The sequence below is a fragment of the Scyliorhinus torazame genome, chromosome 1 (genome assembly GCF_047496885.1).
Source record: "Scyliorhinus torazame isolate Kashiwa2021f chromosome 1, sScyTor2.1, whole genome shotgun sequence".
Classification (NCBI taxonomy): domain Eukaryota; kingdom Metazoa; phylum Chordata; class Chondrichthyes; order Carcharhiniformes; family Scyliorhinidae; genus Scyliorhinus; species Scyliorhinus torazame.
Window position 1 is genome coordinate 298,624,125 of NC_092707.1, and position 23,931 is coordinate 298,648,055.

Below are 23,931 nucleotides of genomic sequence, written 5' to 3' on the forward strand. Positions count from 1 at the left end.
CTTAAGGATGAACAAGGTAATCTGTGTGCCAATCCACAAGGGATGGGAGAGGCCCTAAATGAATATTTCTCATCAGTATTTACTGTTGAGAAGGCACGATTGTTAAGGAACTAAAAAGTGGTATCTTGGAGTGTACATATTACAGAGAAGGAGGTGCTGGAGGTATTAAAGCGCATCAAGATAGATAAATCCCCAGGACCTGATGAAATGTATCCCAGGACATCGTGGGAGGGTAGGGAGGAAATTGCTGGACCCCTAGCTGAGAAATTTGAATCATCGACAGCCACGGGAGAGGTGCCTGAAGGTTGGACGGTAGAAAGTGTTGTGCCCTTGTTTAAGAAGGGCTCCTTGAAGGTGGAGTCACAGGTGGACAGGGTGGTGAAAAAGGCATTCAGCATGCCAGGTTTTATTGGTCAGAATATTGAACACAGGAGTTGGGACGCTGCATTGAAGTCGTACAAGACATTGGTAAGACCACACATGGAATACTGCGTTCAGTTCTGGTCACCTTATAGGAAGGATATTGTCAAACTAGAAAAAAAGAGTGCAGAAGAAATTTACGAGGATGCTACCAGGACTTGATGGTCTGAGTTATAAGGAGAGGCTGGTTCTTTTTTTCCTGGAGCGTAGGAGGCTTAGTGGTGATCTCAGAGATCTATAAAATAATGAGGAGCATAGATAAGAGGTCAACATCTTTTCCCCAACGGGAGAGGAGTCTAGAACTAGAGGGCATAGGTTTAAGCTGAGAGGGGAGAGATACAGAGACCAGAGGGGACATTTTTTCCACAGAGGGTGGTGAGCATCTGGAACGGGCTGCCAGAGGCAGTGGCAGAGGTGGGTACAATTTTGTCCTTTAAAAAGCAGTTAGACAGCTACATGGGCGGGGTGGGTATAGAGGAAAATGGGCCAAATGCGGGCAAGTGGGACTAGCTTAGTGATAGAAACTGGGCTGCATGGACAAGATGGGCTGAAGGGCTTGTTTCCATGCTGTAAACATTTATGATGCTATGACTCTAAATAGCACAATGATAACACAGTTGTGCACTGTTTTGGTTCCCTTATTTGAGGAAAGATGCTGCGGCATTGGAGGCAGTCCAGAGGAGGTTCACTAGATTGATTAGAGAGATGAGGGGTTTGTCCTATGAGAGATTGAACAGTTTAGGCCTATACTCTCTTGAGTTTAGAAGAATGAAGGGGGATCGAGGTACACAAGATGGATAAAGTAGATGTGGAGCAGATGCTTCCTCTGGTGGGGCATTTTAAAACGAGAGGTCATAATCTTAGAATAAGAGGTAGCAAATTTAAAACAGATAAGAGTTGTGAATCTGTGGAATTTGCTATCCCATAGAACATAGAACAGTACAGCACAGAACAGGCCCTTCGGCCCTCGATGTAGTGCGGTGGATGCAAGGACTGAGTAAATTTGAGGAGATAGACAGCTTTTTAATTTGGTAATGGGGTGAGGGGTTATGGAGAATGGGCAGTATGATGGACTGGAGGCCAGGGTGGGATCGGCCAGGATGGGATCAGCGTTGATCACATTGAGGCTCGGGAGGCTAAATTGCCTACTCTTGCTCCTAGGTCATGTGTTCGAGGGGAGAGATGCTCTGGCTGAATTTGCAATCCAGTTCTTGGTCTGTAGCATTGTAGGTAACAGATGAGGAACATAATCAGCCATAATAGAATGGCGGAGCAGACTCGATGGGCTGAATGGTCTAATTCTGCTCCTATATCTTACGAACTCTCTCACTGCAGATTTGCATCCAACTGTGAGCGAGGTTACACATTTAGAGCACAGTAAAAATGCACTTTATGCTGACTGGCAATTGGTTTTAGAAGAAACACTGCAATTTTCATGGTGGAATCCCATGTTAGCTACAAAATAGCACGTGGTAAACTAGTCCAAGATGCTACATTGTGACCCTAGACTTACAAATGAGGGAACACTGCTTTAAGGATACAGTTAGAGCCTGGCTATCAAATGCACTGTGAGGATCCACCAAAATACACCTGTAGTGAATGCGACATTATGGGAAATGTTCAGAATAGAAAGGGTTAATGTCATATCATAATTAACCACTAGACGGAACTAGATGCGGAACTATATAAAGAAATAACTTGGACTTCTGGGAGAAGGCTGGAGAGGAGAGCATGGGAGTAGTGAGAGAGATCAGAGTACAGTTATAGAGAGAGTGTAGAGACGAGTGTTATAATGTAGATTATGGTTTACTGTAGGAGGTGGTCGAGCTTTAAGAAGTAGTGTAAATGAATGCTAGCTTTGTTAATAAACTTGGTTTCTGTGGTCCTTGTGAACACTACAACATCCATCCTGAGAACAAGATTCACAAAGAAACACCACCACGAGGATTTACTATAATTACTGGTATGCGTTTGATAAGGACCTGTTACTGCAAGTCAGGATTGATAAGATACCTACAACTTAGTTTGCTTTAAAAAAAAAAGCATGGGTGGTGAATCGTTGTTCAAACATTCCTCCAGAGTTCTCTTTTAAAAACAAGATATTAACCCCAGGCTTTTGTACAAGCTTTTTTTTGGCAGATTAGTGATTGATAAGAATTTTGAGCAATTCCCACCAAAGTTGCCAATTAAGATACATATTAAAACACGCCTTTAAATGGGTAATAGCAGATGAAAATGGGCCAATTTCTACAGGCTATAAAACCTTGCATGCAATTTCAGCATGTCAGAACACAAGTCTTTCATCATTTCAGGTTCAAGTCGTGAGATAGCAAATATTATCTCAACATTAACAAAGTTAACAGTTGAACAGTAACTTATCTTAGATTTGCCATAGGTACTCCGATAGAAAAACAAAAAAGAACAAAGTGCAAATTCTTCACCAGGTCAACAAATTAAACACTGAATTCTTGGGCAGTCATGCGTTTTTATAAGTAAGGGTGCAGAGCATCGCATGTCCATTCAAATGGTGGAGTATGAAACAGCATATATAACCAGATATTATTGAAAGGAACATACACCAATTAGGTACCATTATTTTGCACATCTCAATTGGCAGAAGAGTTTAACCAAGCCAAAAGGAGCTGGTTTAAACCACACTCCAGAGACGATGTACATTTTCTTGATTGACACTTCAGTGCAGAGTGTAAACGTGGGCAGTCCACCTCTCAGCTGTAAATTAGAAAAGTCTATGAACTATTGAATCGGAGGAGTAGGGGAGTTTTGCAGGTGTCCTGGTCAACATTTATTCATCAAGCTTAAAACAGATTAGTCTGGTTACAGCAATCCCTAATTGAATGTTCTTAATGTACTCCTACAAACAGTGCCCAAAGGAAAATCACTTTCCCATAAGACACCAGCAGTGCGGGTTCAATTCCAGTACCGGCTGAGGCTATTCATGAAACCCAGTCTTCTCAACCTTGTCCATTGGAAGTGTGGTGGTCCTCGGGTTAAATCACCACCAGTCAGCTCTCCCTCTCAGCCCATGGTCCTCGAGGATTGTGGTGACTTTAATTTTTCATGTAATAAAGGGTGGAAAAAAGTTCCAGACCAGTAAGTCTCACATTAAAAACCTATTGTTTGCCTCAAACCCAACTGGCCCAAAACACTGTAAAGTACTAATATTTACCTCAAGCTCACTACCTCTCCAGATTTTCCAGTTCATCACCTCCATCTTTGAACATCCTGCTTCCCCAACCCTCTATCGCTCCCTGTCCCTCATCCATGCTGGGAACAAGGGCTCAAGAGAGGGTGCAATGTTGGGAGGAGTGAAACAGCGAGAAAAGGCCTTTGATGAGGGGATATCAGCATGCAGACCAGGCGGCAAGTGGGAGAATCGGAAGAAGCTGAGCACATTAGTCTGTTTAAAAATAAGACTGGGCATGCTCAGTAACCATGTTAAAATGAAAACTGCAGTGCTATTCAGGGAATGCCATTGATTCACAAACAGTGCAAAAAAAACCTTCTTAAAAAAACCACGGCGAAGAATCACTAACGACTACACGATGACATCAATAGGTTCCATCCCACCATCAGACTCACCATGGAACTACTCTCCAAAATCGGTTGCAATCTTGGACACACTCCTCTCCATCAAGGACGGTCAACTCAGCACTTCGCTTTACCGCAGGCCTACGGATAACCTCACGATGCTCCACTTCTCCAGCTTCCACCTTAAACACATTAAAGAAGCCATCCCCGATGGACAAGCCCTCTGTATACACAGGATCTGCTCAGACGAGGAGGAGCGTAACAGACATCTACAGACGCTGAAAGATGCCCTCGTAAGAACGGGATATTGCGTTCGATTCATCGATATACAGTTCCAACGCGCCACAGCAAAAAACCGCACCGACCTCCTCAGAAGATAAACACGGGACACAACCGACAGGAGTACCCTTCGTCGTCCAGTACTTCCCCGAAGCGGAGAAACTATGACATCTTCTTCGCAGCTATCAACACGTCATCGATGAAGATGAACATCTTGCCACGGTCATCCCCACACCCCCACTACTTGCCTTCAAACAGGCGCACAACCTCAAACAAACCATTGTTTGCAGCAAACTACTCAACCTTCAGAACAGCGACCACGACACCGCACACCCTGCCATGGCAATCTTTGCAAGACGTGCCAGATCATCGACATGGGTACCACCATTACACGCGTGAACACCACCGACCAGGTCCACGGTACATACTCGTGCGACTCGGCCAACATTGTTTAGCTCATGGGCTGCAGGAAAGGATGTCTCGAAGCGTGGTACATTGGCAAGACCATGCAGACGCTGCGACAATGGATGAATGGACATCACGCGACTATCGGCAGGCCGGAATGTTCCCTTCCAGTTGGGGAACACTTCAGCAGTGAAGGGCATTCAGCCTCTGATCTCCGGGTAAGCGTTCTCCAAGGCGGCCTACAGGACGCGCGACAACGCAAAATCGCCGAGCAGAAACTTATAGCCAAGTTCCGCACACGAGTACGGCCTCAACCGGGACCTTGGATTCATGTCGCATTACATTCATGCCCCACCATCTGGCCTGCGAAATCCTACCAACTGTCCTGGCTCGAGACAATTCACACCTCTTTAACCTGGGGTTACCCCTATCTCTGGATCTGTAAAAACTGAATTACCTGCAAGTGTTCGCATTCAAAGCATTGTCTTGCATTTTTGACTTTGTCTATATATATGTTTCTGGAAGATACCTCTTAATTCACCGGAGGAAGGAGCAGTGCTCCGAAAGCTAGTGTTTGAAACAAACCTATTGGACTTTAACCTGGTGTTAAAGCACTTGTTTAATCCGATATTAAAAACTTTGATGCAATAGAGAAAGCTAGTGGTATAATAGTTTTTTTTCTTGCTACTTATCATGCCTGTCACAACTACAGGTTCCCTGAAAGCACTTTACAGCCAATTAAGTTCTTCTGAAGTGAGTCACTGTTATAATGTAGGAAAGGTAGCAGCCAATTTAACACACAGCAAGTTCCCACAGACAGTAATGTGACACTGACCAGATAATCTGTTTTTGTAATGTTGGTTGAGGAAAAATATTTGCAAGGGCATCAGAGATAACCTCCACTGGAACTTCCCTGAAACCTCTTTGAAACAGTGCAGTGAAATCTTTCATGTCCAATTAAAACAGGCTTGGCCAACCTCTGGCCCATGGGTCAGAAGTGCCCGCCAAGGCTCTTCGATTCAGCCCACCAGAACATAATTTTGAAAAATGCGGCAGGCTGCTTGACCGATGCTCTTGGATGCTATGGTGAGCCAATCAGCAGCCAGTGCAGGGAGGAATCAGCCTGTGATTGGACAAGCCAAACACACAGTTGGCAGGTGAGTTTGAATTATCGGTTGCCGGGAAACACGTGGGTAAAGCGCTGGATAGGGAACATTGTTCCTTTTTGGGAGAATTGTGCCCATAGATTGTAAATAATTGAGGCACCCCTGATCCCTGTGGCACCTTGCCAGCCTGAAAATTACCCATTTATCCCTACTGTTTCCTGTTAGTTAAACCAATCCTCTATCCATGCTAATATTTTACCCCCCACACTACAAGCTCTTATTTTGCGTAGTAACTTTTGTTATGGCACCTTGTCAAATGCATGGCACATCCACAGGTTCCTGTCCATGTTGCTTGTTACTCCCTCAAAAAATTCCAAACACATTTTCCTTTTCACAAAAGCCCTGATAAGATGTGTGGTTCTTCACTCAGGAGTGGGTGGGCGGCAAGATTTCATGGGCTTAAATAAAGAACTTTATGTATTCAGCCATTCAACCCCAAAGTCTAAATGCTACAATCGTTTTTACACAGACAAGAAAGATAGTTAGAAGAAAACAGTCTACTTTTACAAGTTGCGAACAAAAGGAAAAGTTGGTAGTTCACCATGGAAGAAATACAGTTGCCATGGGTTCAAGAAAGTCAATCTCTTTTTCCACTCTTGAATTGTAGTTCAGTTGGGTTCAAATAACTGAAGTCAAATATCCCAATTGTTGCAGGAATCCCTGCTGAATGTTCAACAGGTCATGAAGCTGTGGAAATGTGATTTTCATTTCAGGAGCTCAAATCTCTTTACAAACGATATGGAGCTTTGGAATCGGGTTGGTAGGTTTTTTTAAGCTGTAGAGCGTCCATGTTTTAATGGAGCCTTTTGCTGCTGCTGTCACTCTGGCGTTTCTGAAAACTGCTCAGGTCTTTATGGGTCTTCTGATCAGCATTTGTTTTTTCCATCTCTGGTTTCAGTCACATTATCAAAAGTAGCATTGTCGTTCCAGAATGCCTTATCTAAAAGCTGCTGTTAAACAAAGGGAGATAATGGGTGGTACAACAGCACAGTGGTTAGCACTATTGCTTCACAGCACTAGGGTCCCAGGTTCGATTCCCACTTGGGTCACTGTCTGTGTGGGATCTGCACGTTCTCCCAGTGTCTGCATGGGTTTCCTTCAGGCACTCTGGTTTCCTCCCATAAGTCCTGAAAGAATTGCTGTTAGGTGAATTGGACACTCTGAATTTCCCCTCAGGTGTACCCGAACAGGTGCCGGAGTGTGGCAACGAGGGGATTTTCACAGTGACATCATTGCAGTGTTAACGTAAGTGACAATAATAAAGATTATTATTAGTATAATAGAAGAGTTCTTCACACTTACTCAGAATGGATTAGTTTCTGGTCAGCTCTCATTGTTGGAGTTGTAATTCAGACATGAAGTCAGAGATCTAGGCAAATCCCCAAACAATAGCAAGTGCGAATTCCAAGGTTGTATTGTCTTGATATGTCCACCCCAGGAGACCCCACCCAAGGGGATGCAATTAGGAACGTTCTGGAAGCTTCAGATCAGTGTTGAAGTTGCACAGGTCATCAGACCGTTTTGTAGCCAACTTAAAGTGTCCACTTTAAATAAAAGGCAGGTCCAGAAACATCTTTACAGAGTCCATTTTTAAAGTTATGAATATTACATGCCTTTACTGGCATAATAGTACCAACATCATAAGGATTCCAGCAGTTAAGAAGGCAGTCCATCACCCCTCCCTCAAGGGCAATTAAGGGTCACCATATCCCATGAATGAATTGAAAAATACTGTACCATTATCCACTGATGGTTTTCATTCATCTATTATTTCGACAATATAAACTTGGCTGAGGAAATAGATGGAAAGAACACGGAAGCTTTAATCCCTCAGAAATACTTGATAGTTTATTTTTTTTGTCAATAAAACTCAATTGGGCCAATCACATTGGGGGGGGGGGGGGCAGCAGAAAAAGGAAAACAAAAAGGAGAGAATGCAAGTCTGCTTGCCAGATACTGCAATGGGAATACCAGGATTCTTATAGTCAGCTCGCTTTTTATTGTGACTCATCCAGGGGCTATTTTTAGAATGACTGTTTTTGTTTTAGCTCAAAGCCATACGAGTATTAAAATAAATTGCCTTGATTTATGACCCAAACTGCAGCTCACCAGCAGGAAAAAAGTCATTCCAGCCAAAGCAGTCTACTATATCCAGCAGACACCATGTGCCATAACATCAGCTCCAGATGTACATTCATTTTATCGTTAGCAACTCTTAACTACAAAACTCTGCTCCTTGACCCGTATGAGTTACAATGGCAGTAACCATACTGAATTTCAATAGACTATTAAAACCAAAGTAAATGCTGATCAGTGATTTTTGAGGCTAGTCTAATCACGTCTTGAGGATGTTGGAAAAATGCCATCCAAACTTATTCAGAGATATCCAACTTACACATGTCTTATACTTTAGATGCGCTGAAATACAAAATTTATGATATTGTACAAAATCCATTACACAATCTAGTCAGTAACCACCACTGAAAGATACCCAAAAGTATATCAAAACTAATATTTCCAGGACAATTCTGTTCATGCAGTTTCTGTTCATATAAAGTAAAATTGGGTTAAAAAAAAAAAGCTGACTGAAATATCAAAATATTACATGGTTTATTTTGTTTAGTAATTTCAAATTAAACCTTTGAAAAACATCCCCCCCTCCCCTCTCCCCCAGTAATTCAATGCACAGCATAGCATGCAATTCCAACATCAAAATTAGATTTAGATCACAAAGTTTAAGCTGTTTTTAGTACACAATCAAACAAATTGCCTTTTATTCATATAAAAAGCAAGCAGATCCTCCCCATAGCATAATAAATAAACAATAGCACAAAGTAACTCAGATCACAAATTGACAGTTAGGTTTCTACCATGTTGAATCACCTAATTTTAGCTGGGGTGCTCCAATAGCGAGGGAACAGAAGGCAGTCAGAATTCTGGCTCTTAATCAAGGCAGTGCATATTACTTCAAATGCCTGGATAAGGGTAGTCAACAAAAACAGCACATGGTTTCAATCAGACTCCCGGCAATATAATAGCTTGTCAAAATCTATGATCTACATTAAAATATGAAAGCTTTGAGTGTTATCAGTCATCAGACAGAATTTGTTGAATCATACCTGGACTCTTAAAAAGGGACCGCCTGTAATGTAAAAATCAGATTATGGTTTTGGACATAAAAACCTTTGACGACCTTTGGCCCAGAATAGTCAAGGAAAATTTGCAATTTACTTAAAATGCCAATGGAATCTGTATTTGTTTTGAAGAAGGTTTTATAGGGACTTTAAGAGTTTGCCTCAATTGTCAATTGGATGAAATACTGGTCCATATGGCCTGGCCACCCTTGACCTGGAAGCAGTACCAACTGGAAGGAAGTTAAGACATAAGCCATGTTGCCAGACACAGAAGCTACTGTTTGTAAAAAAACATTGCAACAGAGCACAGAACAGATAAGGCAAGTTTACTTTTAAAAAAAAAAAATTCAGAGTATCCAATTCATTTTATCCAATTAAGGTACAATTTAGCATGTCCAATACACTTACCCTGCACATCTGTGTGTCATGTGGGACGAAGCCCAGGCAAACACGGGGAGAATGTGCAAACTCCACACGGACAGTGACCCAGAGCCGGGATCGAACCTGGGACCTCGGCGCCATGAATAAGGCACATTTACACAAGAAACTGTGTAGGACAGGGTCAGAGCAGAGATTGTGAATGGGATGATTCTAAACCTATGCTTTGTTTTTGTCACGGTCAACTAAACTGTTTAAGGAGTGATGTGTTAGGCAGGTAGGTTCGATGTGGACTGAATTCTTGACGATCGCCGCAGAGGTGGATCAGGAGCCATCTGCACGTGGAGAGGTGGGATCGCTGCCATTGCGGTGGTCGCATGGGCCGGCAGGATTGCTGGTAGATCGGTGGCCTCGTGGCAAGGTACATCCGGAGGAAGCATCGTAGGTGGCGGGGCACTTCGGTCAGGTAGCAGGCGTGGAACTTTCGCAGTGCCTGTGTGTTGCGCTGTAGCAGGGAGCCATCAGCCATGCGGACAAGGAACGATCTTGGGGCCACTTGTTTGATCACAACAGCTGTGGCTGACCAGCCACCCTCAGGTAACCGGACACGAACATGATCAGTTGGGGCCAGGTCGGGTAGATCCATGGCATGAGCATAGTGTGTGGCCTTCTGTTGGGCCCGTGACTGCTGCATTTTCTGTAAGACCGTGAGGTGGTCAAGGTCTGGAACATGGATGGCTGGAACTGTGGTCCTCAGAGTGCGATTCATGAGCATCTGCGCTGGGGACAACCCAGTGGACAGTGGGGTTACCCTGTTTGCCAACATTGCCAGGTTGAAGTCGGAGCCAGAGTCCGCAGCTTTGCACAGCAACCGCTTTACAATATGGACCCCTTTCTCGGCCTTCCCGTTTGACTGCGGGTAGTGGGGACTGGAGGTTACGTGACGGAAGTTGTAGGACTGTGCAAAATCAGACCATTACTGGCTGTAAAAGCAAGGACCGTTGTCGCTCATTACCGTGAGCAGAATCCCATGCCTGGCGAACGTTTCTCTGCAGGCTTCGATTACCGCCTTCGACGGGAGGTCAGACAGTTTCACCACTTCTGGGTAACTGGAGAAGTAGTCGACCAGGAGTACGTAGTCACGCCCCTTGGCGTGGAAAAGGTCTACACCTACTTTGGACCACGGAGAGGTCACGATCTCGTGCTGTTGCAGCGTTTCCTTGGGTTGAGCTGGTTGAAACTTCTGACAGGTAGGGCAGTTGAGGACTGTGTCGGCAATGTTCTGGCTGATGTCCGGCCAATAGACCGCCTCCAGAGTTCTGCGTCGGCATTTCTCAACCCCAAGGTGACCCTCATGGAGTTGGCCCAGCGCCATAGCCCGCATGCTCTGAGGAATTACGATTCTGTCGAGTTTCAGAAGGATTCCCTCCACCACAGTCAGGTCGTCTTTCACGTTATAGAACTGGGGACATTGTCCCTTCTGCCAGCCATTGTTACGGTGCTGCATCACACGCTGCAGCAGAGGATCCTTGGCCGTCACCTACGAATTTGGACCACCCGTTCATCAGAGGCCTGAAGGTTGGTGGCACACAACTGCACTTGCACTTCTATGTGGCAGATGAAGTCACTTCGTTCACATGGTGTGGTAATGGACCTGGATAGGGCATCTGCAACGATCAGCTCTGCCTGGCGTGTAGACAAGTTCGAAGTCGTAGCAGCGTAGCTTAAGAAGAATTCGCTGTAACCGCGGTGTCATGCAATTTAAATCCTTCTGGATTATATGGACTAGAGGCCTGTGGTCCGTTTCTACCGTGAATTTTGGCAGGCGTAAATGTAGTCGTGAAACTGGACTATCCCGGTCAGGAGGCCCAGACACGCCTTCTCAATCTGAGCATACTGTTGCTCAGTGGGCGTCATGGCCCTGGAGGCATACGCCACTGGAGCCCAGGACGAGGAGTCATCTCGCTGAAGGAGCACCGCCCCAATACAGTCCTGGCTTGCATCAGTCGATATCTTGGTTTCCTTGGTTGGTTCGAAGAACGCTAGAACCGGGGCTGTGGTGAGCTTTGCTTTCAGCTCACACCATTCCTCTTCATGCGTGGGCAGCCACTGGAATTCCATCGACTTCTTGACGAGATGGCGGAGGGCCGGGGTGTGGGATGCCATATTGGGAATGAATTTCCCGAGGAAGTTGACCATCCCGAGGAAGCGGAGGACCACCTTCTTGTCCTCCGGGGTCTTCATGGCGTTGATCGCCGAGACCTTGTCGGCATCTGGCCGCATGCCCTGCTACGAGATGTGGTCACCCAGGAACTTAATATCCGATTGACCAAATGAGCACTTGGCCCTGTTGAGCTGGAGACCATGTTCATGAATTCTCTGGAATACCTTCTTGAGACGAGCGATGTTTTCCTGGGGCGTTGTGGACCAGATAAGTACGTCGTCAACGTATACTCGCACCCCTTCGATGCACTCCATCATCTGCTCCATGATGCGGTGAAATACTTCGGAGGCAGATATGATCCCAAAAGGCATCCGGTTGTAGCAGTAGCGACCGAACGGGGTGTTGAACGTGCACAGCTTGTGACTGGACGCGTCCAGCTGTATTTGCCAAAAACCCTTGGAGGCGTCCAGCTTAGTAAAGAATTTGGCATGAGCCATCTCACTGGCCAACTCTTCACGGTTTGGTATCGGGTAATGCTCCCGCATGATGTTGCGGTTTAGATCCTGAGGATCAATGCAAATGTGAAGCTGCCCTGAAGGCTTCTTTACGCAGACCATGGAGCTGACCCAGTCTGTTGGCTCTGTGACCTTTGATATGATGCCCTGGTCTTGGAGGAGCTTGCAGGCTCGAGCACCGAGCAGGGACGCTCTGTCAGGCCCGACGATTTCAAACCGCAGTGTTGCCTTGATGGATACCCCTAGTTGACAGGAGCCACTGGCAGCTATGGCATTGTCATTGTAGTCAAGGAGCTGGCAGGCCGGTGGAAGAATGCTTGGTCTGGCGCGGATGGTGTCAAGGTCGGATTTTGAGATGAGGTTCGCTGATGCGCCGATGTCCAGTTTAAATTGGATGCGAGCCTTGTTAACTGTGAGGACAGCACACCACTCGTCGTCGGGATCCACGCTGAGAATCGAGAGGCATTTCACTGTTGTGGTGGAAGGCAGCGCATGTGTAGTTATGATGCCCTCCCGGTATGGATGGACTTGGGGCACTCAGCATCAGGGTCTGTTGGGCTGTCGGGATCGGAATCTGGCATGCCTTGCTGTATGGAGCGGACACTTCTGCGCCGCAACTGGGATCGCTGGCCGCTGAGCGGTGGAGCAGATCTGCAAAGGGCTGTGTAGTGGCCAAGCTTGCCACACTGTAGACACAGGTGTCCTTTTGCCGGACATTGCCGCTTTAAATGGGCGGAGTCAGAATTCGGACACGTCATGACGCCGATGTCAGCGCGTTCCGTGCGCCATCGCGCATGCGCAGTGCGGTCGGTCGATGCACGCACCTGTGTAGTCGGGTTCGTCGTCCACTCAGTCGTGGCGTGCACATGCGCAGGGACCCAGGAAAAGTGCACGAAACGGCCATTCTCCTCGATGCTCAGGCCCTGCATTTGTGCAATGGCCTGCACCCGTTCCGCCTTGTGGGAGGCCAGCTTTGCAGTTTCTGCCGCCCTGATGTGGGAGTAACGATTCTTGGCATTCTCATGGACAACGGACGTCTCGATAGCAACAGAGGGGGTCAACTGTTTGGCTTTCAGGAGCTGCTGCCGAAGGGAGTCGGAGTGAACCACCAAAAAAAACGACCTGATCCCGGATCATGGAATCAGCCGTCGAGTCATAGTTACATGACTGCGCTAGGATGCGGAGATGGGTCATGAAGGACTGAAAAGGTTCATCCTTACCCTGAAGCCTCTGCTGGAAAACGTACCGTTCAAAGCTCTCATTCACCTCAATGTCGCAGTGGCTGTCAAACTTCAGCAGGACCGTCTTGAATTTTATTTTGTCTTCGCCGTCAGCGAACGTAACGGTGTTGTAGATGTGGATGACGTGGTCCCCCGCGGTGGAGAGAAATAGTGCGATCTTCCTGGCATCCGATGCTGCTTTGAGGTCGGAGGCCTCGATGTACAAGAGGAACTTTTGCTTGAAGATTTTCCAATGGGCGCCGAGGTTGCCGGAGATGCGGAGGAGGCTGGATGTTTTCCATTTCACCGGATGGCTGCTTGCTGGTCAATGCTGATTCACTCGAGGTAGGTCCGTCAAGATCAGTATCACTCTGGCACCATGATGGGTTAGGCAGGTAGGTTCGATGTGGACTGCACTCTATGCAGGGAAGCTAGAAACAGATGTCTAACACTGGAGAATATCCAACACGGTTTTATTCAACGATAGAACTGATATACATATTCAGCTGGGGGGTCGACACTGTACTGAACTGACTGGAGACCTTGTAGTAGCCTGACCAGACTTACTCGCTACCGCATGGTGTTTGCACTTGCTAGCTCATGGACTCTGACTGTCTCAGTGGCTGGGTCCCGAGAGAGCAGGAAACCTAGTGCCCTCTGGCTTTATAGTGGTAGTGTCCTGTCTGTTGATTGGCTGCACTGTGTTGTATGCTTACTGGTCATCCTGTGTGTCAATCACTGCCCGTCTGTATCTCATTATATACATGAGTGGATATTATGACAAGGAGGTTTATTAAAAAGGGTCTCTAGGGAATCTGTGACGTCAAAGACTGTTGTGAACCTAGCTAAGGAGGTTCTGCAGATGTATTCTGTTTGGGCGAGGACTGTCTCCATGAAGCCGAGATGGAATATGGCTTCCAGTAAACATGACCAGAGGGCTGAATCAACTGAGTGGGTAAGCGAGAGATCCTATGTACCAGACGCCAAATTAAAAAACCTTAGAAATGCATGTGCTGCAAGCAGGAGGAGGGGTTCTTGGTCAGAAACTCATACAATTAATTAGAGAGAGTACATTTCTTCTTTGAATTCCTCCATATTAATTTGGGGGCAAAAACAAAAAAAGCAACATTTACAATTCCATGGACAATAAGACTTTCATGTGATCATGGGACATTGTATATGTGATGTGCAGCAGGTATCTCTGGACTTGAAAATAATATTGATACGGTGTCAAGGGGTATGGGGAGAGCACAGGAGTTAGGAGGCATGTGACCTGTTCGGAAATCTGTCTTACAGCAAGCCTGGGCGGTTTGATTGTTACCAATTAAAGGGGGCCCAGACTGTTTCACTGGGAAGAAAGTGCAAGACATTTACACTTGGGAGACAATGGCAGCAGCCTGCGTGCTAATAGTGCATCGAATGCAAGTCTCCAAAGTCCCAGAAAAACATTCAGAATGTTGAGTTGTAAACAGTTGTGCTTTCATCTGTCTGTTCATTTAGTTCAAAGATGAAAGAGTGGAGCTCTCAAGGATAGCTAAATCAGCATTTCAACCTGTATACAAGTTCTATGTTATTCACATTGCCATAGACATGGGTTTTGAGAGGGGAAGGATTTCTAGGATATCCCCGTAAACTCAGTTCATCTGCCAGGATCTAGAAGCAGGAGAGGGAGACCAGCTGTCGACAGAAAGATGCAGAAATGCAGGTGGGAGCTCTTGCTCAGATTGGAAAGGGCAAATATGTGCAATGTTAAAACAAGGTTGGAAGATTTGCCTAGCATTTGCTAGGAGAAGTCTGCAGGGAAACTGGCACCACAAAAGGCAGTTCTGGAATTGAAAGTTTCCAGGCTGGGAAAGGAACACATTGGCAGTAAACCCTCAAGAGCCAAGAATCATTGTGGCCCGATTCTGCAAGAATTTAATATTTGCTTAAAAGACAGTATAATGAATAACTGTTGGCCTTTTTATTGGCTTTGCCAAAAAGTTATTTTCTGCAGTTTAAAGCATAATTTGCCTTAAAAAGTCTTGAAATAAATCTTCGACACGCCATCCATTCAGCTCTGAACTGGAAATTTAAATTTCTGGCTAAGAAAAAGAAATGCATTTCGAAGGGGATCGTAACAGAATGGACACAGGAGAGAACAGTCTGACAATTAACAATGGAGGAGACATGGCGAAGGATAGTGTGGTCAACTATTTAAAAGCTTCAGGAAGAGAGAAAAATCAGCATTGTGAAGATGTACAGTCACAGACTATCATGGTCTCTTGGTGCTGCGGCAGGGCACAAACATGTTGAAGAGGTTCAAAAAAAGTTGGAAGGAAAGATGGGCACAGTTTTTGAAGGCAACTACATGCATAATGCATGTTATTTTGCAACACATGGTTGAAATAAATCAGGCAAAATGTTCCTTCAAGAGCAATGTAACAGAGGGTTCGGAATTTAAGTTCATTTTACACAATTCTTAAAATTCAGGTTTGCTTTCAGAATTTATCCAAAGTCCTCATGATATCCCCAAGCTCAAAGTTAATTCCTGAACTCAGCTGATTTGTACTCACAACAAATCAGATTAATTTAATAAAAATTTAAGAGTACCCAATTCATGTTTTCCAATTAAAGGGCAATTTAGCATGTTCAATCCACCTACCCTGCACAGCTTTGGGTTGTGGGGGCAAAACCGACGCAAACACGGGGAGAATGTGCAAACTTCACACGGACAGTGATCCAAAGCCGGGATCGAACCTGGGACCTCGGCGCCACAAATCAGATAAATGACCGGATAATCTGTTTTGAATGCAATACTAGAGGGATACATGATGGCCATGCCACAAGGAGAGCTCCTGGTTCTTCAGAGATTTTAAAATTCTAATTTTCAAATCCCTCAATAGCCTCATCCCTCCCTCTCCTGGTGATCTCCTCAGTCCATCTAATCCTGGAATATTGCTTATGTGATTTTAACTGCACTACTATTGGTGGCTGACCCTTCAGCTGTTCTAGGCCTTAAGGTCTGTAATTTCTGCTTTAAAGTTGTCTCGATCTCACCTTCCTCCTTTAAAACACTCCCTTGAATCTACGCACAATGACCCCTAATATGGTTCAATATCGAATTTTGCTTCATAATGCTTCTGCTTGTATGTTAAAATGCTTTATAGATACAAGTTGTTGTTGTTGAAGTGCCATGTGATGTTAAAACTAACTTAACTGATCATGCAGTTGGCACCTTGGTTTAATATCTCATTCAAAAGATGGCAGCTCTGACAATGCAAACCTCCCTCAGTAAGGCAATGAAGTTGTTAGAAATTCAGGAAATAGTTGCCCAAAGCAACCAATGGCAGAACTCAGGCACAATGACTTAACTGAAGGCTTGAGTTCTTCAGCTAAATTAGTTGCAATTTCAAACTTTTAGGCAACTCCTGGTTACTTTGAAAGGTTGTATACATCCTACAGTCAATCATACGAATCTCTCAAATATTATGTATGCACTTACTCATGCAGAGGGACAGTTACAATCCTCAAGACAATTATTTTAAAAAAAATTTAGAGTACCCAATTCACTTTTTCCAATTAAGGGGCAATTTAGCGTGGCCAATCCACCTAACTTGCACACTTCTTGGGTTGTGGGGTCGAAACCCACGCAGACACGGGGAGAACGTGCAAACTCCATACGAACAATGACCCAGAGCCGGGATCGAACCTGGGACCTCGGCGCCGTGAGGCCACAGTGCTAACCCACTGCACCACCGTGCTGCCCCTCAAGTCAATAATTTAACCACTGGAGCTGGGAACTATAATTAACTAGAACATTCTATAATCAAAATAACTAGTTTAAAAGAGCACACGTCATTTTGTTAAATTAAAGCTCACATAATACCATTACAGTTAATCTTTACAAAAGGAAAATGGTTGGGTATGAAATAAACACAAGTTCGATATCTTTAAACGTGAGATGGGTACAGTACAAAATGAATACATTCATACAAAGCACAAAGGATTGCATCACTGAGCAGATAAATAAGGACAAGAGGTACAAGTAGTAATGATAAATTTGTACAAAGTATTGGTTAAGTAATAGTTATTGCATGGTGTGCCTCTTGGTGAAAGAATTTGAAAGCTAACAAGCATATTCACCAGGATGACGCCAAGGAGGGGTAACCAGAGTTTGAGCAAAGACTGGAGGTGTTGGGAGTAGCTTCATTGAAGAAGATTTAGGACAAATTTATTTTGTTATGACCCCAGAGGCTAGTGCATGGTCAATTGCAGCCCCACTTGACCAGGAGTCACAACACAATTGAAATTAATAAATCATTCTTACAAAAACACCAAAGTCTTTGGCTGCCCAATAACTACAGCCACCAGGTTTGTAAATTTAAGCAATTAATTTTTAGTAACAGTAACGAGAATTAAATATGCAGCAAATACAACAGGTTACACAGTGGAGAGCATGTTTATCACATCTTCCTTCAATTTAGGTTTTCAGGTCGAGATTTGGGTTTCCAGTCTACAATGGTTTTCATTGCAGATTAATTCAGGTCTCCGCAGATTCTGGGCAGAATACGGCCTTTTGGCCAATTCATTGGCCACTAGCCAATCAATCGAACCCAGTCAATCTCTTGGGTGCCAAAAGGGCAGAGTTCTGCTGCACCAAGGCTAGCAGTGTTTGGTTATGGAACTATTTAACTCCTCACTTCCCTGCTCGACTCCTACTTCCATTAAACATCCATGGATCAAAATGATAACAGCAAAAATAAAGAAAGAAGAAATATGGGAATTAACAGGAAGGGCCCTTGCAATTGGAAAAAAAAGTGACCGACTTGTGAATGTACATACAGGGAAGAACTTTTCCCTGATTGTGGATTCAATGCTGACCGGGTTCACAATTTAAAACTTACCATTAGAAGTAGAGAAGTTTGGGCAGCACAGTGGCGCAGTGGTTAGCACTGCTGCCTCACGGCACCGAGATCCCAGGTTCGACCCCAACCCTGGGTCAGTGTGTGGAGTTTGCAAATTCTCCCAGTGTTTGCGTGGGTTTTGCCCCCACGACCCAAAGATGTGCAGGATAGGTGGATTGGCCACGCTAAATTGCCCCTTAATTGGAAAAAATGAATTGGGTACTCTACATTTATAAAAACAGAAGTAGAGACATTTGGATAACTATTTTTTAAATACACCGTAGTTGGAGCATTGGATGCTTGTTCCACTCAGAATTGTTGGGGCAGACAATTGCATCTTTCAACGGTAAAAAACTTGATAAACAGTAAGATACAAGTTTAAGGGGAGCACAAAAAGTGGAATTACTTTGGATAACATAAGCAATGACTGTAAACGTCTATGGTTCTACAATCAATTGGAAAAATGACCAGTTTTCCCTTGCAAGGAGTTCAATCCCCGATAAGTAATGCCAGGGCAGATCCCAAAACCTGCAAGAAACATTTGGATCTTGTGGAAAAACCTATTAAAAAATAAATTAAGAGCTTCTTTAACCCGATATTCTGACTTTCTCAGCCAGTACATGGGTTTCCTGCTGTTTATACATCTGGTCAGTTTAGAGAGGGCCAGTGCACAATAGGAAGTTATTGTTTGATGGAAATTGACCTGACAGCAATGGTACAAAAGGTGAAAATCGGCAAGCTTGTAGACAGCCATAATGAATGACTGGAATCATTCTTTCACCCTCAGTGAACGGATTTCTTTAGAAACTGCAGCTTTGTCTGTAACTAGAAAGTATCTTGCAGTCCATTCAGTTCAATTTCAGCTTATTGCTTGAAGACTTCAAATCAACATAAAACAAACCTACTCTACAGAGTAAGTGCAGTTTGCTCCAGCCTGCAGAGTGACAGCAATGCCAGCCACATTAGCTTTCACGATAGCCGTAAGTAGCTACACTGAACAGCAAGGATGGACAGAGCTTAAACCCGAAAGAGTCACTACAGGTCAGCTTCCTCGATTTCACCGAATAACAGTGCTGTCAAGGCTTAGGCTCCAGGGAAGGGGAGTCACATTAATCTGCAGCCTTCTGAAAGCAGACTCCCCCCCCCCCCCCCCCCCCCCCACAAGAGGAGGTGACCACACATTAACTGCGGCTGGCAAGATGACCATAGCCCCAAATTGTTCTTGTATCCAGCTCCATCCAGGGATCTACTGGTCCCATCTGCAGGATTTCACATTCTGCTGCGCACAAGTTCAACACCCAGGTCGTTGATTCCTTGTTTTCGAAGGTCTCCCAACTATATTCACTTGAGCATGGATGAAGCCAGTCATACCCAGAGGGTTGGTATCTTTGCTTCACTTGCAAGATTTCCACAAGTCTCGGGGTTGACTGGCTGCATTCATGTGGCAATCCAGGAGTCATCAGATCAGCCATATTTGGTCTGTGACCACTATAAGAACATCCTCCATGGGTCAGGTATCCGGAGAGCTACTAGATTGTTGCTTCCTTCAGCAGTCTCGCACATGTCCCTTCCACCAAAGAGACTCACTGGTTGGTTCCTGGGAGACAAAGGATTACCAGCAACGACCTGGCTGCTGACCCCAGTGAGGAACCCTTGAACAGAGGCACAGGAGAAGTACAACAGAGCCACGTCACCACAACATAAAACAATAGAGAAAACCACCGACTTGCTCAAGATGAGGTTACACTGTCTCAATAGATCTAGAGAAGCCCTTCAACATGCCCCAAGAAGGGTCACTAGTGCCCCATCACACCATGGCTATGCAGAGAAGGTTGGGTGCAAAAGAGAGGTGAAGAGCACCATCATCATCTGTCCAGGAGGGGCAGCTCGAGGGCCTGCAGCTGCAGATCTGGCTGCTAGATAAGCCCGTGACCGACTCATCAGCCATATTTTATTTGAAATGCACTTGCAGTAAATGTAAGCTATCAAGATTCTTATGCAACCTCCGCACCCCAAACAAACCTCGGCACCCAAGCACCAATCAGTTACATCCTTTGATCACCAAAGCTGTTCATCTATTCACCAGAATGAAACTAAAAAGGGTGAATGGGGATGGTCTAACAAAGCAATGACAATGCAGAGTTTACATGAATTCAAATAAAGAGCATTAATGAAACAGTGACACACCAAATAAATCCTGTGTGTAACTATGATCTTCCTAAAGACTTCCCCATTCATCAGAAAAATCTGAAAGTTATAGAATAGTTTCTGACCAGATAGCTAATCTACACCGTCTATGCGGAGTCTACACGTTCTCCCGTGTCTGCGTGGGTTTCCTCCGGGCACTCCGGTTTCCTCCCCCAAGTCCAGAAAGATGCGCTTGTTTGGTAAATTGAACATTCTGAATTCTCCCTCAGTGTACCCGAACAGGCGCCGGGGTGTGGCGCTAGGGGATTTTCACAGTAACTTCATTGCAGTGTTGATGATGTAAGCCTACTTGTGACACTAATAAAGATTATTGTTAAAGTTCCATATTCTTACCACTCTCTCTCTCCTGAATTCCTGATTAGATTTATTAATGATAAAAATAGTCAATGCCCCTAGTTTTTGGAGCCCTGGAAGTTGAAAAACCTTCTCCACATTACTGCTCTCTAAACCCTGTCACAATTTTAAAGACCTCTATCAGGTTTCCCCACACCCCTTATCTAAGGAGCACCACCTTTCTGGATAATTGTTGCACAGCAGTTCCATTGCTGGAGAAGTTATTCCAGCAAAGCTTTCGCAACCAGTCAGGTCTTCACAGCAGGAAAAAAATCTTACATCATGGATAATTAATCAGATACATAGAAAAACCACCAATGCATTAAAAAGATGACATTGTTAGTCTGAAGAGCAAAATAGATTACGGGCGCTATCCTCCAGAAGGTAAGTGTGGTAGCGAGCGGGAACTGCTGAGAGCTTCCCAGCGCTCGGCCCAGCGAAACCAGCCACGCTATTCAACGTTAATTGGTCCACTTAGAGGTTCCATGGGCTTCTCAATGCAAATGAAGGCTCACCAGCTGATTTGCCAGCAGTGTTCACCATCCCCCCGCTAACAAGGTTGAGCAGCACTTGCTCAGCCAACCCCCCAGTCAGCTCGCAACAATGGTGCTGAGGAGACCAGCGCCAAGATTCGGCGAAGCGGAACCAGGGAGGCTCCTAGACACAGTGGTGGCCAGGAGAGATGTCCTGTTCCCCCAAGGGTCCCGGAGGGTGAGCCACAGGGCAACCAGTGATGCCTGGGACAAGGTAGGGGCAGCGGTAAGCTCCGGGAGTGTGACCAGAGGACTGGCATCCAGTGTCGAAAAAAGGTCAACAACCTACATCGGGCAACATCATTAATGCAGGTTTCCAAGGCGTCGCTCAAGTGAGCATGCAACAAGGCCTGAGAATCAAGCCCAACATTTTTAAACTAAGGAACTCATTTAATTGATTATAATGTGCATTAAAAAAATGAACATTTCTCCTCAAAACTGCCATATATTTTACTAGTCTTTCTTTAAGAACTGATGAACAAAGGTGGAGGAATGGTGGCAGAATGAAACACAATGGTAACACTTGTAGATTTTATTTTAAAATGGTGGATGGAGAGGATATTAGTTTGAATCTCAAGGATAGAGTGCAAGTAAGGAGGGAGGCTTAGGAATAGATGCGGACAATAAACACTTCAAAGCTGATATTGGAAGATAACTAGGACTTCTCTTCGGAATCACTGTGCTCCAATTTGGGAATTTAAATTAGAAATCTATTTATCTTTTAATGTTTGCACAGGCAAATGGATAGATGTGCAGATGCTTATTGAACAGACTCCAGTATTTTCCCTTCAGATCTACTGAAACAATAGAAATGAACATATAACTGTGCAACGGTCAATTTGGGTGACACCCTTTCCCCGTTGTGACTTTTAGCAACCTTCCCTCTTCCATCTATAAAATTCACAGGAACCCTAATTAGGCCACAAATTCTATGAGGTTGCAATTTTATTCATTTTTTGGACAATGCTAACAACATAGCCATTTAGTTCTTGACGTTTCTGCTTAATTGCTTTCAAGAAACTTACCAAAGCACAAAGCAGATCTACAGCCTCAACGATCAGCTCTTGGTGACCAATACGAATTACTCCTAATTCTTCAAGATCCTGATGAGTAATCTGTAAAAGCTGCTCGCCATTTATCTTCTCTCGCTCAAAATTGTGAACGTAGCACTGCAAGTAATCATCCAGCCCTACACAAGAAAGACAGGTATTAAATATTTAATTTCTAAAACAATTTATACAAGTTGCAAACGGACATTTATATCATCTGTTCAGCATAGGCACTGCATTCTCAAAAGATAAATGACTTGGTTACCAAAATGTATTTCAGGACATTGACCTGAACAAGCATTTACTAGGAATAAGCAAAAACTTTCATTTTATATAGTAATTTTAACATAGTTAAACACTCCAAGATGCTACAAAGGAGCATCAAACAACATTTGATATGGAGTCACATAGAAAAATACGAAGACAGCTAACCAATGTGTAGACAAACATGTAGGTTTTAAAATGTGGTCTTAAGGACAAGCGGGATAGTAAGATGGGGTGGTTGAGGGTGAAAATTCCACAGTTTGGGCCTAGGTAGCTGAAGCCACGACCAGCAATATCAAAGCAGCTGGGGATGCAGACAAACCTAGAACTGAAGGAATGCAGAGACCCTGATGTTTAGTGGAGCCAGGGGAAGCTACGACAGAAGGGGCATGGCCTATGGGGAAATTAAGAACAAGGATATTAAAACTATCGTCGGGTTCCGAGCCAATGCACATCAATGGCCACATGGAGCAAGTTAAATATGGCAGCAGCGCTCTGGATGAGTTCAAGTTTGCATAGGATGGAAAATGGGAAGTCTGTCAGGTGTGCATTGGAATAGTTAAGCCGAGAGACAAAGGGAAGGCGGGCAACACAGTAGCACAGTGGTTAGCACTGTTGCATCACAGCTCCAGGGTCCCAGGTTCAATTCCCAGCTTGGGTCACTGTCTGTGCAGAGTCTGCACGTTTTCCCCTTGTCTGCGTGGGTTTCCTCCGGGTGCTCCAGTTTCCTCCCACAAGTCCCGAAAGATGTGCTGTTAGGTAATTTAGACATTCTGAATTCTCCCTCAGTGTACCCGAACAGGTGCCGGAATGTGGCGACTAGGGATTTTTCACAGTAATTTCATTGCAGTGTTAATGTGAGCCTACTGGTGACAATACAGATTATTTTTTAAAAACCCATCAGCGGCAAATAAGCCAAGGCATGGTAGAGATGGGTAACTTATAAGTAGCCGTATGCAATCATTGATCATGGAGCAGATGTGATCAGAAATTCAACTTGGGAGTCAAATACAAGGTAAAAGGTTGTTCTGGTTCAGCTGTCAGAGATAGATGGAGTTGATAGCTACAGAACCGAGCGATGGGTAAAGAGAATGACCCGAATCTTTACTCTTGGGTTGGGGCACAGAGTTGGGGGAATTCCTGGCTCCGAGAACCTTACTCCCACCTGACCCAGAAGTTCAGATTATCATTTTGAGGGAGGGAGTTATGGGAATTGGGTCCCAACAATTCTGGAAACAGCTCAGAAGCAACAGAGACGCTGCTGGTTGCTGAGGAGAGCCGAGAAAGGACAGCCTCAACAATATGACACTGTCCCAGCTGCAAACACCACCAGCCCATCCCCAACAACAGCCGTCTTCTCGCCCTCATCCCACACACAATCCAACACAATGCCCTAGCCAGGTCAACCCATGCAACCGTGTGTTGACC

At 44.8% G+C, this 23,931-nt stretch overlaps 1 protein-coding gene across 2 annotated transcripts in view; it reads right to left on the minus strand.

Annotated features, from left to right (window-relative positions):
• The window catches only part of cnksr3 (cnksr family member 3), a 156,668-nt gene that overhangs the window by 81,026 nt on the left and 51,711 nt on the right, over positions 1–23,931 (minus strand). For both annotated transcript variants that reach the window (XM_072507725.1, XM_072507719.1), the window contains exon 2: positions 22,216–22,379. In XM_072507725.1, the coding sequence (XP_072363826.1) occupies positions 22,216–22,379 (164 nt within the window). The remainder of the gene's footprint in view (positions 1–22,215; positions 22,380–23,931) is intronic.